Source organism: Epinephelus moara, chromosome 8, assembly GCF_006386435.1.
Source record: "Epinephelus moara isolate mb chromosome 8, YSFRI_EMoa_1.0, whole genome shotgun sequence".
Lineage (NCBI taxonomy): Eukaryota > Metazoa > Chordata > Actinopteri > Perciformes > Serranidae > Epinephelus > Epinephelus moara.
The window spans coordinates 23,681,377-23,698,031 of NC_065513.1; the positions used below are offsets into that span (position 1 = coordinate 23,681,377).

The following is a 16,655-nucleotide window of genomic DNA, read 5'->3' on the forward strand; positions in this document are numbered from 1 at the left end:
CTTCATTTAAAAACTGCATTTCGTGTTTACTTGTGTTATCTTTGACTAATGTTTAAATTTGTTTGATGATCTGAAACATTTAAGTGCAGAAAACATGCAAAAAAGTAAGAAATCAGGAAGGGGGCAAACACTTTTTCACACCACTGTATATATGTGGGAAACGATGAGGCTGGAGTCTAGATGCCAAACTCTAACAATGTTCTGCTGTTGAAATAAACATTCAAAACATAAGTTGTCTGACTCAATGAATCTTATGTACATGGTAAAGGTACCCTGTGGAGTTTTTGACGACTAGTAGCACCATATAGCAATTTAAGATTATACTATCGCGACGTTTATGGGTGTGTACACCTACAGTGCTCAAGTGAGGTTGGCAGGTATCAAAGAGACACAGCCCTGAAACCCCCCCGCAAATATAGCCAGGTGGTACGACTAATGAGAGTGAATCTGGAGCTGGTTTTTACTTTAACTTTTGCTGGAGCGCATGTTTACAAACAGTAATTGACAATCCTGCATAGTATACCCTTAACAATGCAGGTTTTAAAGGTTACACACAAATTGTTTGGAGAAGAAAATGCATTCACCATGTTTATCAAGCCTTAAGGCCACACAGGATGTGTTTAGGTGAGTTACACTGAATGTAAACTTTTTACAAGAAAACTCCAAAGGGTACCTAAAACCAGTGGTTCCAAACTGGTGGGACACGGTCCAAAAGTGGGTCGCGGGCTGTTATTTTGACGTACTGTTTCTTGCTGTAGAGTGAGTGACTAACGAACAGCTGCTCAACAGAGACAGCAAACTAGCTTGAGGCATGGCCAAATGCAAGTATGACGCTGAATGTATTAAACTCTGTGGACCTTGAACTAATGACTAAGGAGAAATCTGGACCCTGTGGCTGGACCAGTTGGGAACCACTGTTTTAAACAATGTTTAAATCTACAAAAAACAGAATGAAATAAGATTCTGCTGCCCAACTCAAAATCAAAGTCCATTAATTCCTATAAAGCTATATCTTGTAATACCCCTCTGTAATAACAGACATGGTAGTAAACAGACTGCTTCACATACAGTATTTCTAAAACAATAACACAAAACTAAACAACACATAGGTACGTTGTGTACTCTTTGCTAATGTAAAGTTGAAGCTGCATGGCCAAACTTTTAATGTCTGCTACACACTGGGTATTACCTATGCATGTACACACACACACACACACACACACACACACACACACACACAGGCTTTCACGCATACACTCACACCCACACCTTGCAAGAGAGCTAGGGGAGCTGTTTCCATTAGCTGTGGTGGGGCTCCAGCTGTAATGAGGCAGGTAATGCATATTTAATGAGGCGTAAACAGATTTATAAACACACACACAGAGAGCTGCAGATCAAAGCTTGCTGCCAAACACATGAAATACACCCACATACACAGTTTGTTTCTTACTCGCATACACACAAATATGGACACATAATCTCTTTCTGTCATACTATTAATATTCTTTCTGTTAGTCTGTCACTTACCTACACACACACACACACACACAGATCAAACTCAGGAGGGCCTTCTAGCTCAATTTCGACAGTCTGTTCAGTGATGCCTTTATTCCTCTGAAATACAGACCATTGAGGAAGCTGTGGAAATTCAAAACCTAAGGGAGAACTGACGAAGGGGAGGGGTGGTTGGTAGTCCTAAATGTGTGTGTGTGTGTGTGTGTGTGTGTGTGTGTATGCGTGCAGGATAGATGTGTGTGCCAGCCCAGTGACCAGAAGAAAATGCTGGCTTTGTACGTTCCTGCAAACCAGTGATACATTACATTTGCACATTTCATAAGTATCATATCAACATTTCTAAAGTGACGTAGTTCTGATTGAACGCATATGAATTAACTTTGTCATGAGAAGGTAGAGGGGATGGACAACCTGTTGTTTTTTTAGCGAGACATCAGCAGCATTTCCAAGGGCGACTGTGCCACCAAAACTGGCAGTTTTTATCGAGATAAAAAGGTATTTTAAGTCAAAATATGATCTTTTGAACGTTAGGCAAGTGTTTTTTGTGCCTAAAAACAAACACACATTAACCACAGTGTCGTTGAAATCCTTTGAAGTCTTTGTGATGAAAGTTTTAACATATCCGCTACATAATAATGGAGAAATGATACCTGTGGTTTGCAGAAACATACAGTGCCAACATTTATTATGGTGATTTGGTTGCGAGTGCTCAGGCATCTTTGTTTACTGCAAATAAAAAATCTGCCAAGAGCAAAAGCAGAAATGCTGAAAAAATACTTTACATCTTTTACTTGTAGCCCGTTAGCACAAACAAAATGACCTTTTCTTATACTGTGTTTGCATGAAAGTAGAAATCTGAGAAACGCATAACTGAAAACCCTGGAAAATCAAACCATAACCACCTGCATGGCTGGATATACACTAGATATAAATGACATATGTGTTTTCTGCAGTTTGTGTTAATCAACCAATCAATATTATCATTTTTATGCATGTATCTCATTTTTATCGAACTGTACTGACTTTTGAATAACTATAAATGTGACAGAAGTAGATGGCACAGAGCTTAAGACATAAGGATATTATTTGATGTGCGTTGCTTACCTTAAAACAGGTGAATAACTTTCTTGAGAAGACTTATGGTCTCCAATGTGTTGCTCAGTTGACCATCTATCATGATCACCAGTCCTTAGAGGCTGTCCATTATAGTAATCCATTGTATTATGTAGGAATGTGTCTCTCTTTGGCTCAAGTGTTTGTGAATCTGATTGTTGAAATGAAGACCCTCCAATCAGCTCCTCAGTGAAACTCAGCAGATCAGAAGTTCCTGCCTGTTGTCTTTCTTCCCTCCCACGCTGTACTTCCAAAGCCCATTTAGGCAGGTTAGTGCTCTCTAAATCAATCCCCTCCTCATGCTCTTCCTCATCATTCTCCTCTTCCATCAAATCTCCAGAAAATGGTAATCCAAGTCCTCTGTCAGTGGGAATACCAGATTCACTTAATGGGGTGCCAACTAAAGAGCTGGTGTGGGAGACCGAACTGTTGGTGAGTACAGGTGATTGTGGTTCAGATGTGGTTTGAGGTGCATCCTGTCTCGCTAACTGACCCCCCCAAACTTGAAAGTCGCTCAAAGAAGTAGGGCACGGTGGAGGTGCAGAAGGTGACTGCCCACCCTCATCTGAATCTTCCATTGAGATCTGTGAATGGACATACACTTCCTCTCTGGTTTTCAGAAAGTGATCTGATGGATATCGTAATGATGGAGACACACTTCTGGCCACAGTGCTTGATTTATCCTCATAGTTTCCTTCTTCTACCTGTGTTTGACTGTAATCTGTTGGTCTGGAATCTGATTGACTGGGACTGAGTATTTCTGGCACCATGTGATGCTCAGTGGCATTATCAGGACTTGCTTGGTAATGAGCTTGACTTTGCTCTGTAACTTTGCCAAGTATACTGTCAGTACCTCTGATCTCTTGATTTGGTCTTCTTTGTTCCTCCTGGTGTTCCCTCTTTGCAGCTTGGGCCTGGGTTTGCAGTACCGTTGCAGCATAGGAAAGCATGCTAAATGTCTCCATAGACTTTCTTGTACCTTTTGATTGCCTGTCGACCCTTTTAGGCCTATCGTGCCACTCTCTCTCAGCTTCTTTTACAGTGCCTGACACAATGATGTAATCCATTTCTAGACCTGATGAAGAATCTCCGTCAGAATTGGACCTGAGTTCATCGCGACTACCTGCGTGAAGGCTGTCAGGGCTATACTTTAGTGTGTCTCTTTCCCCCCCAGAGCTGGAGCTTAAAGACATGGTTTCTGTTGTTTTACCCACCACATTTCCAATGGTCTCACTGTCAGGACCACCTTGGTTTTCAGCAGCAGGCCCATCTTCATTTTGGACCATTGTAAACGAGAGACCATGCTTCTTGGAAACAAGATTGTCCCACTCAACAAGGCTTGGGGATAGTGACTGGTCAGCCTGGATCTGAGTCTCAGCAGCTTCTCCTGGACTGACTGCGGTCTGACTGACAGTGGAGCAGTCCACCAGAACAAATGGGGAATGAACACTGGGTTGCTCTATCCATTCAGCCCCCTCTGATCCCTCTCTGCTTTTGTTGTCATACTGACTCTCAACTGAACTCACCCCACTACCAATCACGTGACCTAACTCACTAGTTCCCTCAAATGAGAAGACCTGGTTGGTGGGCTGTTCTTTGTCAGAAATTACTGCTCTGTATTCAGTGTTTCCTGGAGGATCAGCCTGCTCATCTACCTGAATAGGTTTTGTCAAAGCAACAAAAGGGCTAGACTGCTCCTCCAGTTGTATCATGTCCACAATAGGGCTAGCATAGGTGTCAGGGGAGGATGTCAGGCTCCAAGTGCCAGCTCCTACATTGTCATATTCTGAAGTAGAAGTGACCATGCCAGGGACAGGTAGGTCCCACATGTCAGTGCCTTGGTTGAAGGAAGTCTCATCTTTTGAATGTTCGGATGGCAAGTTCTGAAAGACAGAGCTCTGAAAACTCTGGGTCTCATCATCACCTGTTTCTTCATCCTGTGTTTTACCTTCTGCCGTCTCTATGACTATTTTCACATTGTGCTCATAACCTCTCCACCCCACTTCCTCAGGTGTCTGACTAAATGCTTTATTTAGACCTTCCTCCTCTTCTATAGATTTTTCTCCTTCTACCTGTTTGCTTGCATTTGTCTCGGGAGAATCACCGGCATCCAATGATCCCATGTGACTAAGGTTCTTTCCATTTTCAGGTCCTTCGGGGCTTGTTATTGTGGAAGAGCTGTCTTCCTGAATGGTGGTGTTCCACATCGCCATTCCACCATCAGAGAATCCTCCTGGACTTTCCACAGATGCACCAGCCTCAACAGTGGGATTCACCCCACAGAAAGAACCTGAGTTTCCAGACAAGTTGTCAGGGGTCGTAAGGGGTGATAGACTGTCATCTCGGATTGTCATATTCCACATATCTAGTGATTCAGGATAAGACGTGGTGGTCCCACTATCTGATTTGAGAAATCCCTTCTGAGCTGTGTACGTCCAGAAGTCTAGCGGCTCAATCTGTTTGTCTCCTTTTTTCCCTTGTACCACTTCGTCTTCTTCTTTAGACGTGTCTGGCGTTAAAGTGTTTAGGGTTGCTTTCTTTTTCGACAATGAGGATGTTTTTTCTGTCACTCCAATGACACCAGCCCTGCATTTTCCAGTTACTTCCTCCTCCGGTGGCGTCAATTGCAGATAATCCAAACTAACAGGGTTCCAATGATCCTTAAGTACAGCATCTGGGTTCCAGGTGTCATATGACTCAGTCTGCTCAGTGATCAGACTAAGCTGGGGTTCAAGGCTCCTCCCCTTCTGGTGGGCATTCTCTGACTTTAAGATCTCTTCTTTACTTTCTTGTTCTGTCGTATCATCAACTGACTCTTTCCCTGTAACTTCCTCCACAATATTCAGCGGGCTCTCAGATACCTTGGTCCTATTATCAGTAATATCACCTGAGGACAATGCTCCTTGTGTGTCAAAGCCAAGTTCATCCCAGGTCTCTGACAACGACGATGACACACTGTCCTTGTGCTGCAGACCATTGATCCTTTCAACCACATCTTCTGGGAAGAACCTGACCCCACAACTGCTGGGTGGGCGGCTACCTACCACGCTGTTGACTGGGGTTGGAGGAACCACAGTGTCAATCATGTCATTCCCATGGATTTGACCATGGTGGTCAATTGAAGAATTTCTACTGTCAAGCCCGCCCAATGAATTGGGAGCAGAGAAATCAAGCAAGCTCAGCTCTTCAAGCTCTGATAAGCTAGAGCTCCCTGCTCTTCTTTCTCCTTCATCTCCTCTTACATCAGAATTTGCCAGTTCCCCTCTTGTTGGCATAGAGTGGTCACTGCTATGTAGTGGGTCAAAACTAAACAGGTCAAAGTTATCACTCTTATTTCTGCCAGAGTGGTGCTTCCTCCTCTCCGGTGGACAAGGAGGGGAAAGGGATAACAATCCCAGGGGAGAAGGGTTTCTCAGAAAGTGTCCTCCTGGCCCTGCTGCTGGCCCTCCACCTGCCATAACATCACCGACTGGACTGTCATCACTGAGGAACACTGAACTCTCCTTGGAGGAGCGACTGCTGCGGATGGTGGTCATACCACTATCAGGGCTTACAAGCTCCCCACCAGCACCAGCTCCTACACCTCCTGTGTCTTCTTCACCATCTGCCATAACTCTACATACAGAGATAAAATAACACTGTCACTGCATTGTGTCATTCTTGCCTAAAGTCCATAAATAAATAATATTCAAGCTCAGATTTCATGTTGTGATGACTTTCAGTGACACTGGATGAAACAAAATCAAAAGGATGCACTGAATTACCTTGCTATTGGCACCACATCTCCGTTGCCTCCCTCAGCTCTCTCTATGTCAGAACCATCCATGTCATTGATACCAGATGATCCCTGGGAGAACTCCACGCTGCCTGCCACTCCCTCTGTGGAGGAGGTCCTGCTGCTGGGGTGGCAGGCTAATACAGAGCTGCGTCGGTCTACAAAGTCCTTGAGGAGGCCCTGTATTTCTTCTACTAGCGGAGGAGGAGCACCAGTAGTTAAGGAGGTGTTTATGGGAATGTGGTAGACCTGGAGACTCTCCTTGGCCTCCAATTCACCAGAAAGAGACCAGCTGGAAGACTCTTCCAACTCACAGCAGATCTGAAATGAAAGCCATCGTCCTGTAATATTTTCTGTTTTTCTATTTTTACTTTTTTAAAGGTCCAGTGTGTTGGATTTATAGCATCTAACAGTGAGGATTGCAGATTGTAACCAGCTGAAACTTCTCCCATGTGCCAGGCGACAAGGTGATTTAATCTGTTAAAAACACTGAAAAAAGCACTTTCACATTAAAATTCAGTGTTTTTCCATTGCTGTTTGGCTAATTTCTGAGGGGCTGCTAACTACAGTGGCCAACGTGAAAACATAAATGGCCCTATCTAGAGCCAATGTTTCGTTCTTTCATTCTGGGCTACCGTAGAAACATGGTGGTGCAAAATGGTAGACTCCCTATGTAAGTTTTAAACATAACGTTTTAAGGTAAAGAAAACACGACTATTATTTTCCATTTCTGCTAAAATATCCCCCTAAATCCTACACACTGGACCTTTAAAGTAGCACTTTGACATTTTGGGAAGTATGCTTTTTTGCTTTCTTGCTGAGAGTGTTTATCAAAGAGGCACTCGTGTTTCACTCTTGACATCTAAGTGGCTGTGTTGGTGGCCTTACATTTTATTTACCTGGTTTAGGAGATCGGTGTTGTTTGAGTAGACAGCCATCTGCTGGCGGGGATGATGAACTGTATTATTGATGGACAGGAGAACCACCAGCCCATCATAGCCGTGGCGATGGCTGAATGATTTCAGCCCGTCAACATAATCATGCCAGTCCTGGGTAAGCAGAGAGAAAGTAAAAAAGAAAAAGGGGGGAAGGAATCAAGATCATTAAAGTGTAATTCAAAGTATTTGACAGATGCAACTTTTAAAAAATATATTATTAATGAACTAATTATGTAAAAAACAATCATTACATTTTACCGTAATAGTCTCAAAATGATTATCACACATGTTGGTTACGGCTGTATGGGAAACTTTGTTAGATCCCTGCCTTTTATTGCGCATATGATTTGATTTTTTTGTAAAACTGAAGTGGTTTCAAGTAAGCCTTCATCTGTAGCAATGAGAGACGAAGCTGTCAAAGCGCACAGAGGGGTAGAGAGACACTTTGTGATTTATTGTTTGGAAATTAACTGTTTGCTCTTAAAACAGCCACCATGCACAGATTATGGTAATTCAGTGACACGCACAATGATTGATGGATGGAAAGTTGCATTAATTAATTGTTTTGCTTGTCAAGGGAACTTGCTTTTTCTTTCTTTCTGAAATGATTAACAACAATGTTATGGCAATCATAATTTGCAACGCAGGGTTACACATGAAGTGTGCAAAGTGATACTTTTGAAAACATATTTGCTTGATTAATCTAGATTTGCTGTACAACTGTTTGTTTTGAGAAGTTGTCAAATTTGTTGTTGTGCTTGTTTAAGTTGAACTTTCGTTTTAGTAAAGCTAATAGAGAATTTCTAAGTTTGACATTAATGTGTGTGTCTGGTATTCTTGAAGAAAATTTTTGTTGCATGACTTGTCTGATTTTGCCTGACTTTGAAGTGTGTTTGTATTTTTTTTCTGTGTGCTGTGTCTTGCAGTGCGTGTGGTCTTCCTCTCTGCTTATTCCTGTGAGTGTGTGTGTGTGTGTGTGTGTGTGTATTTGTATGGTGTATGGGTCCACTGAAAGTGATTGATGAGCGCTGCAGGCGCTGTATCTGCCCAGGCTGTGTCAATATTAACCTGTGAGGATGAGGGGGCTACAGTACTCCTCCCTCTGTTGCTCCCTCCATCCCTCCATCTTTCTCTTTCTTCACAATATGGCTGCTGTCAGACACAGGCCCATCAATCCTAACACACACACACAACTGTCACTTCGCTGACACTGCCATTTCTCAACTCTGATATCCTGATGAGTGCAATGAAGCCTCCCAAGATTCGTTAAAACACACATATTCATTCACATAAGTACAAACACACAAGTAAATGCACTCGTGACCCTAACACATGCAGATGCACACATAAATCCGCCTGCAGTCGTCTACTGTAATCTCAGTGTATGAACAAACATGGACCCGTATGTACACATATGAGCTCTGGTAAAGCAATAAAGTCTTCATGATTTACAGTACAATAACAAAGAAATGCTCAAATGATGCTGATACTATAAAGCTACCACCCGACTGCGTGCATATGCACACAGAACTGCACACACACATTCTCACACACACAGGCGGGGAAATATAGTCAGAAAACGAGCAGAGTGCAAATCTCCGAGATAACACGCAGGGCGACAGTCTGTCTGCCATTTGGCTCTTAACTGAGTAAATTACTACTCATATTGCCTGCCCCTCCTCTTTCTCCCTCTTTCTGCCACCCCCAGATTCACAGATTGCCTTTTCTTATAAATTACCAACATGTTAGCTATAAAAATCCACTTGCTAACTGTCTTCATAACCTTAGGATCCGGACACAGAAACCTGTTTCTCATTTGTTGAGCTTTTGGTGAGCTGAGATATCATCAACAAATAGTTTCCCTTAAATCTTCACAGAAATTACTTTTTATTAACTTTCATTTTTATTATTATTTATTCAAGTTTATTTTGGGGGCTTTTTTTTTAGATAGTACAGATAGATGGGCAGAGAGAGTGGGTGTCATGCAGCAAAGGGCCGCTGCTGAGGACTCTGCCTACAGGGTGCACACTGTACCAGATGAGCTACCAGGGTGCCCCACTTTCATTTTTATTTAAAACCAGACAGCCACTGGAAACAATTCTGCTACTGCAAATATTCTGAATATTATGAAAGTACTACAGATGACCTTGAGCAAATGAAAAAAGTGACGGCTGTTATCATTCGTACTTCATAACTGTATCATTATTTATATTCAAAAAGAAAAACTTTGGAACAAAAGCAAACTTTTCCCGAAGTGTTTAAAAGACAATTGAAAAAGCAACTAAAACAAAAAGGACGTAATATTAAAATGATCCTGGAAGTGAAGATGGAGCACTGAGTTGTGGCCCACAGTAATTGTGGCTCTTCTTTTTTTAACTGGGCTTATGCATATATTCATGTATATTAAAAAAAAATGAAAAGATTTTGTACACTATATGAAATTGCTGTTTCCAAATAAAACTAAAATCAAAGAAAAGGAAAGACTTTTTTAAATAATAGGAAAAAAATGTGCAACACAACAGGAAGATACAGTTGTAAGGAAATAACACTTGAACCACTAAAAACCTTTAGCAGCATGTCAAAGGCTTAAAACAACTTTTAATCCAACAATGTAAGGAAAAACATTTATTTTTGTGCTTGTGAAGGTGATTGTGTAATATAACCTATCTGACCTGGCTTAAGGTATGCTGGGGGGATTGGTCCTGAGGTCTTGACATCTGTAACAGTGGCAGAACTGTTGTGCAAAGAAAAGTATTGAAGTCTATCCCTCTGAGCACAAGTTTCTGCATAAACTTTAAGTGATGGACTACATATTGTACCCCTCTGTGTGCAGCATCTCCCAGAGTAATAAAACTTTTCACTCAGCACTTTTAATGACAGAAAGATCCAACTTTATACTTTGTGAAATTACATTTGCTGAACGAGATCTTTTATCAGAGACAGATGGTGTAAATGGTCATGTTCGGTACCTCAGACTTTGTGCATCAAATGGAAATTATTCTCCCTATAATGTAACTTTATGTGTTATATCGGTTTTATTTTTCAAATGGCATCCTTTCTTTTACCCAGAACATTTTCATTTATCTCATTGTCCCTCACCTGTGTCTCTGTCTCCCTGTCACACATTGCTTCTGAATCTCTGATTCTCACACACTTTGCAGCTTCATCTTTCTCCCACACTAGGCCCCAATCTGCACACACACAGACACACACATACACACACACCCTCCCTCTCTCTTTGGTTGTCTTTGCTCCACAGGTAGCAAGTCTTTAGCGGCTGCTTGCAGTTCTCCCAACCTGCCATCATTATGCACAATAGCCTTAGGTACAAAACTCAGGCCTCATAACTCACGCCCCGCGCGCGCAAATTCCCGTGCAAACACAGTCAAAGCAAAAACACATTTCCTGCTGTCGCCAACATCTCCGGCAAAGAATTAATCAAGCGTTCATCCATTTAGGCTCTTTGCATACCCTTTCCGTCAGAACACAGAACGCTAAGAGAGTTGCGAGTTCTTCTCAGGCGATCATTTCGCCACCCTGATGAATCCATCAAGCGAGGTTTGATTTATACATCTGTCTGTGATCACAGCGGTACAGCTACAGCAAATGGGGTGGCAAGGAGCGAGCTGACACCACCCTGCTCAAATACACACATGCAAACGCACACACACATGTGCAACACATACCACTTGCCACACACACATGCACAGCCGAACCAACACACGCATGTGCTCACAAACCGACAGTCATACACTCTTGTGCGCACACACACGCGTACACAAGAGTATTACTGCTTATGAAGTTTTTGGAGAGACAGAGGGAAAAGGGGAGGGGGGTAAAAGTTTGCAGAGAAAGAAGCCCAAATGTCTTTCTGTCTGTCTTTCTCATATGGACCTTCTCCGCATGCTCCATTCGCTCAGCTCTAAGTGCAGGGATTTGGGGGCCAAGATGCAAGCACTGAGTCTATAAATGTTTTGTTTTGTTTATTTGTTTGCCCTCAAAGCCCAAGGAAGCCACAGGGGGAGAATGGAAATGGGGGGAAGAGAAAGAACGAGAGTTTCTGAGGAGATGATGAGGAAGAATCATCAGCACAAGTTACTTAAGATAGGCTACAGTGTGATGACTGTCTTGTGTAGCAGTTTTCCAAACTTGTCTAAATATGTATATGAAAGAATTCATATGATGTGTGTTACAGCCAAACAAATTTATGGCAAAATATCTTCACAGCCTCTTTGTGTGAATGTATTCCCATATACAGAGCTACAACACAGCAACACTGGACAGATTCAGAAAGTGTGTGCATGGTAAATATCAGACTAATATAAATAAGATGTTATGTTTAAAGAAACAACCAGGAAGTCAGAGAGGAGTAGAAAGATATAGGGATGGAGGGGCGGGGCACCCTGACTTCTTGGTCTTCAATCTTAGTCCCTGGGAGGCCCACCCTGCACCTGCTGTCTCCTAGTGCCTCTCATCAGAAAGGCATTTACCGAGTGCCGTGGCTGCGGGCCCCTTCATTAGCAAGCATAATTATTTGTGCAAGTGGCGTAGGGCAAAACTGGCCCCGCATAAACAAACAGAAGGGCCGGAGGACTGTGAACAAACAACACATTAGAGACAATCAACAAAATGAAACCTAAAGCGTACCTCAGATGGAGAGATGCACAGAAAGAACAGAACAAACAAATCTACATCATAAAACATTTTAGCGGTGAAAAACAGAAAAATAGTAATCAATGTCAAAAATTATGTTAAGCCTTACACAGATGCATTATTCCATAAGCAGATACTCAGACTTAGCCACAAATACAAGCGTGAAGATACAATAACCACACTCACACAGAACAAGAGATGATTAATTCTGTTTACCACACAGAGATATTAAACAACATAATTATTCGGATATCTGGGTGGAACACTGTTCGTGTGAGATTTTGAGCTCATACCAAAATAAAAACTTGTTTTACTTTCTGGTGGGAAAAAAAACCACAACAACATATTGTAATACTTAGATGTCCATATTAACACAAGCAAAAAACACATTATTCACATATTCATGACTGTGTGCGTGTGTGTGGCTGTGGGCTCCTGTCCTTCCCACAGTTCATCAACTCCACAGCATGACAACTCTTTATCCGACCAGTGTTTCATCTGCCAGCGCTAATTACTGAGCCATGAAAACCTCTGATACACAAACACACACTCGCTGGCATGAATCTGTGAATAATGCGTTTTTAGTGGGTTTGTTAATTTGAGTGTTAAGTGTGACACAAAATCTTACACACAAGCAAGAAAAACCTTCCAACATCTCTGTTAGCCTTGTGCCAACTTAGCCACTAGCTGTCATGTTTCTCACATCTACAGGTGATGCTGCACAATGACAGAGTGCCCCTGAGCAAAGATCTTGACCCTTGTTGGCTCCTGTGGTGTCTCTTGTGCTCGCTGACACAGTGCTGCTACTAACCTATTAGACAACGTAGGTGCCTTTTACCAAAAAAAGAAAAAAGTCCCACTTGGCTTGACCACGCAAAAGTAAATACCACGCTGCGTGGTCTGAATACTTTGTCTGTTCTGCAGTGAGATACGGGGGAAAAAAACAGCAAGTATAAAAATGTTATGATGCATCTGTCATTACATAAAAAACTGCCACACAAAAATATGTGTAAATAAAAAAAGATAACTAGAATTTTACCAAGTATGTTTAATTAACATTTAAGTTTCCTGGAAATACTTTAAAACCCTTACCTTTATTCTCCCCTAGAGTTCTAATTTATAAAGACTACACAAGCTTCAATGTGACGTATACCCACCACAACTCATAAGGACTTACAGTGTCACTTGTAGAGTACTGCTCTTGTTATTTATTCACTCAGTCACCAAATGTCCACTCAAGCTCATAGATTGCATACTGGACTGTGACATACACCAAATTGTTTGTGAGGCTAGAGTAAAAATTAAAGGTCTGGGCGTCCAGTGTTTTTTATGCTAGTTTTTGGGCAGTGTTTTGGGCCATTGTAGCCAAATATGGGAATATTGTTTGAGGATCTGATAGAAATATTTTGCCTTAAGGTTTTAAATGTAGCGCACATTGATAAGCAGATACAAATGACACGCCGAAACATCCAGGCAGGCGCTGTGTTTTTAAAAGAAAGAAACTCCATTCATTTCCACTTTCCTCTTCCATAATAAAGGAGCACACAGACTGACTAATGTATGTTTGTACAGTACACAAAAATACATTAGTCAGTCTATATAATGCGTCCATATCGTTACACCAAACACACGCTGAAGCTTTTTCTTCTGCTAACTAGGCAATCACAGCCACATCTTTTTTTTCCCCTTTTTTTTTTTACCCCAAAATCTAACTCTGTCCTCTTTAACTGCCATCAACCACACACACATACACACAGAGCCAGACAAAAACACACTTTGACAAACACATAACACATAAACCATTAAAGACTAATTGAATCTAATTTATTTAGTTTTCTGGAAAGAATCATTTAAGGCAGAACTTCCCTAAGCCCCCTCAATAAATGACACTCTCATACCGTTTTACTCTCTTTTCAAACACAATTAAAAAATAATATATAAATATATACACATTGCAAATGACATGCATATAAGGAGTTCATTTTGGAGCCCGATCTCAGGTCATTAGTAACCCACCATGACGCTGTGGAGTTGGAGGGTCCGCTGGCGACACACAGGCCCCTGGCCATTTATTCTATATTAAGTCTCTAATGGGCCCTCTCTCTCTGTCTCTCTGCGTCTCTGTCTCTCTCCCTCGCTCCTGACACACAGCATGTCGGCACAGCGCTGGTAAAATATGCACAGAAAGTCCGGTGCGCACACACAGACAAAGCCATTCAAATGAATGGTTATTTATTCGCTAAACGAGGATCTGGGTGTTTAATGTTCCTTGGACGTTAGGTAGTTTTCTGGGGGAGGCAGAGCCATACCCCTACGGCTACAGACATCATTTATTTTACACATAGCCTAATACCGCACGCTAGGCAGCTGCTGAGAAAAATGGGCTTTGGAAGTGAAAAGGAGATATAAAAGAAATAATGAATGATTTTTTGGGGGGGGCAGTGGTGGTGATGGGAGGGGGGTGAACACATTAGAAGTTAAAGCGGGGAGAAAAGCAAGGGGTAGGCTTAGAGGCTTAAACACCCTCTGTGTGTGTTGTGTGTGTGTGTGTGTGTGTGTGTGCTGGATTTTGGGATATCCGTGGGGAGGCAGGTGATATCTGGTTGTGTGTGAGGCTCTTAGGCCTCCATCTGCATCTCATCCGAATTCAGAACATCACAACATCAGAGGGGCTCCTCTACTTGCATAACAACACCTTCCCAAAGTGACACAGTGCCGGTGTGATGTATTCAAAACAACAAAGCCATTAAAAGTAACTTTTGAAAAAAAGAAACATTGTTTTATTCATTTGTACATTTTTTTTAACCAAAATGTCCACATTTTTTAAAATCTTTTAAAAGACTGAGCAAGTTATCACGAGCTTCTCTGGAAACAACTAACAAGGGAAGCGGACCGCGTTATATTCGGATATAATCACCATGATATATTAAAAAGAACCACTCTGGCTAATGAGGCCATTAATGTAAGTAATAAGTGTATTAATTGGCCAATATTTCTATGTCAGCAGTACACAAGCTTTAAGGATCCACATTTATATAGTTTAACTGTCGTCAAATGGTTAGAAATATCTTATAAAATACAAACTTTAAAGAGTTTCTATTTAATTGTGGGGTAAAATGGACACATTTAAAATGTATCTAATAAAGCTGTAAATTGTAAAGAGGCAGACGGGACATTAACACATTCTCTTTGGACATGTTGTAAATTGTTCTCTTAGAGAAACATTCAAATATACTTTTCTAATAACGCCTTTGAGAAGATCTGGGAACCTACCCCACTAGTTGCTGTTCTAGGTGCCAATTGTGTGTTACCTTTGGCAGACAAGTAAGAAACTATAGCTGTTTAATTTGGTATGGTTGTGGCAAGGAAACTTATTCTACTTATGTGGAAGTCAGACTGCACACCAGATAAGAGAGCTGATGAATGTATTGTATTTAGAAAGGTTAAGGTTTTCCAATAAGAATAATGCCGGATTTATACTTCTGTGTCAAAACAACGCTGTCTCTACACCGTAGCCTGAAATCTAATTCTCATTTTTCCAGTCCTATGCTCAGTACTTCCCAAACACATGCATTTTTGCTAAAACATAACGATATAAAACACGTCAGTACAAATGAATGGTTTTGAATGGTAAGGTTTTAGTGTTTGGGAGACTTGAGTTGTGTGAGAATTTGTAAATGATTGTTTTGATATAGTTTTGCAGGTAAAGTATTCCTTTAATCTTTATTGGGTTTTCCACCTTGCACCGCTGGGCTCAGTTTACCCTTAATTAAAGGAGGGTATTGAACGACCTTCAACATTTAAAGTTTCAGAAAGAAATTATCATATTTTCAAAGAAAAAAAATCCCTGAATGTCATTGGTAATTTAGTTTATATTTTCAACTGATTGAACAGTAATGTAATTTGACATTTTGGGCTTTTTTATTTCTTTTGTAATATAAAACGTACCTCCTTATCTGTGGTCATTGAAGTGAGTGCTATGGTCATCTCTCCATCAGAAAATTCCTTCAGCTCCAGAGTCAGCAGCTGCTCCAAGTCTACATCCAGTCAGCACACACAAACAGACTAACAGTTATATCAAACACACACAAAATAATACAAAACATTTCCACAACAGACACACACAAAAAAACCACAAGCATGAATACTCTTTCCAGAAGTGATACTTGGAAAACATGCCAGTGAGCAAAATGTGACTCTACAGGCACAGAATACCTCAAACTGCAGAGGCAAATTATTACTTTTTGTATTATATTTTTTATAATCTATAATGATTTTATATTTGTAGAAATTTCCCAGAGCCTTGTTCTATGTGTGTGATGTCCCTACGTCAAGTCTGTGAGTAGAGTGGGAACCTCTGGGTGCTGAACATCTCCAACTCCAGTATCCAGTTCTTTCAATACATCCATGGTGATGCGACAAAGACTTCCTGTCTTATTGTTTTTTGATCAGACTACTGCAGATGCTTCCTGGCAACTCATTTTCACATTACCAGCCATGACATCTTAAATCTTAATGGTGCAACCTAGTTGAAAAACTCACCAGTTTGAAATAGGCTTGCAGTTTAACTTACAAATACCCAGTTTGGGCCATTAGGACACTTAAGAGGAATGGGACCATCATTATTTCATTTCTTACACCAGTGCTTTTCATATGACAAC

The 16,655-nt window shown here is 41.2% G+C and overlaps 2 protein-coding genes across 4 annotated transcripts in view; both read right to left on the minus strand.

Moving 5' to 3' along the window:
- LOC126394574 (protein prune homolog 2-like) overlaps nt 1-4,258 on the minus strand; it is a 19,997-nt gene extending 15,739 nt beyond the window's left edge. The window contains exon 1 of one of the 3 annotated variants that reach the window (XM_050051474.1): nt 2,620-4,258. In XM_050051474.1, coding sequence (XP_049907431.1) covers nt 2,620-3,914 — 1,295 coding nt within the window. In that variant the 5' untranslated portion in view covers nt 3,915-4,258. The remainder of the gene's footprint in view (nt 1-2,619) is intronic. The other 2 variants (XM_050051476.1, XM_050051475.1) reach the window with 2 other exon arrangements.
- The window catches only part of LOC126394238 (protein prune homolog 2-like), a 33,230-nt gene continuing 20,577 nt past the window's right edge, over nt 4,003-16,655 (minus strand). The window contains exons 6-10 of the mRNA XM_050050943.1: nt 15,943-16,031; nt 7,303-7,452; nt 6,393-6,724; nt 4,155-6,243; nt 4,003-4,035 (exon numbers count right to left, since the gene is read on the minus strand). Coding sequence (XP_049906900.1) covers nt 4,003-4,035; nt 4,155-6,243; nt 6,393-6,724; nt 7,303-7,452; nt 15,943-16,031 — 2,693 coding nt within the window. The remainder of the gene's footprint in view (nt 4,036-4,154; nt 6,244-6,392; nt 6,725-7,302; nt 7,453-15,942; nt 16,032-16,655) is intronic.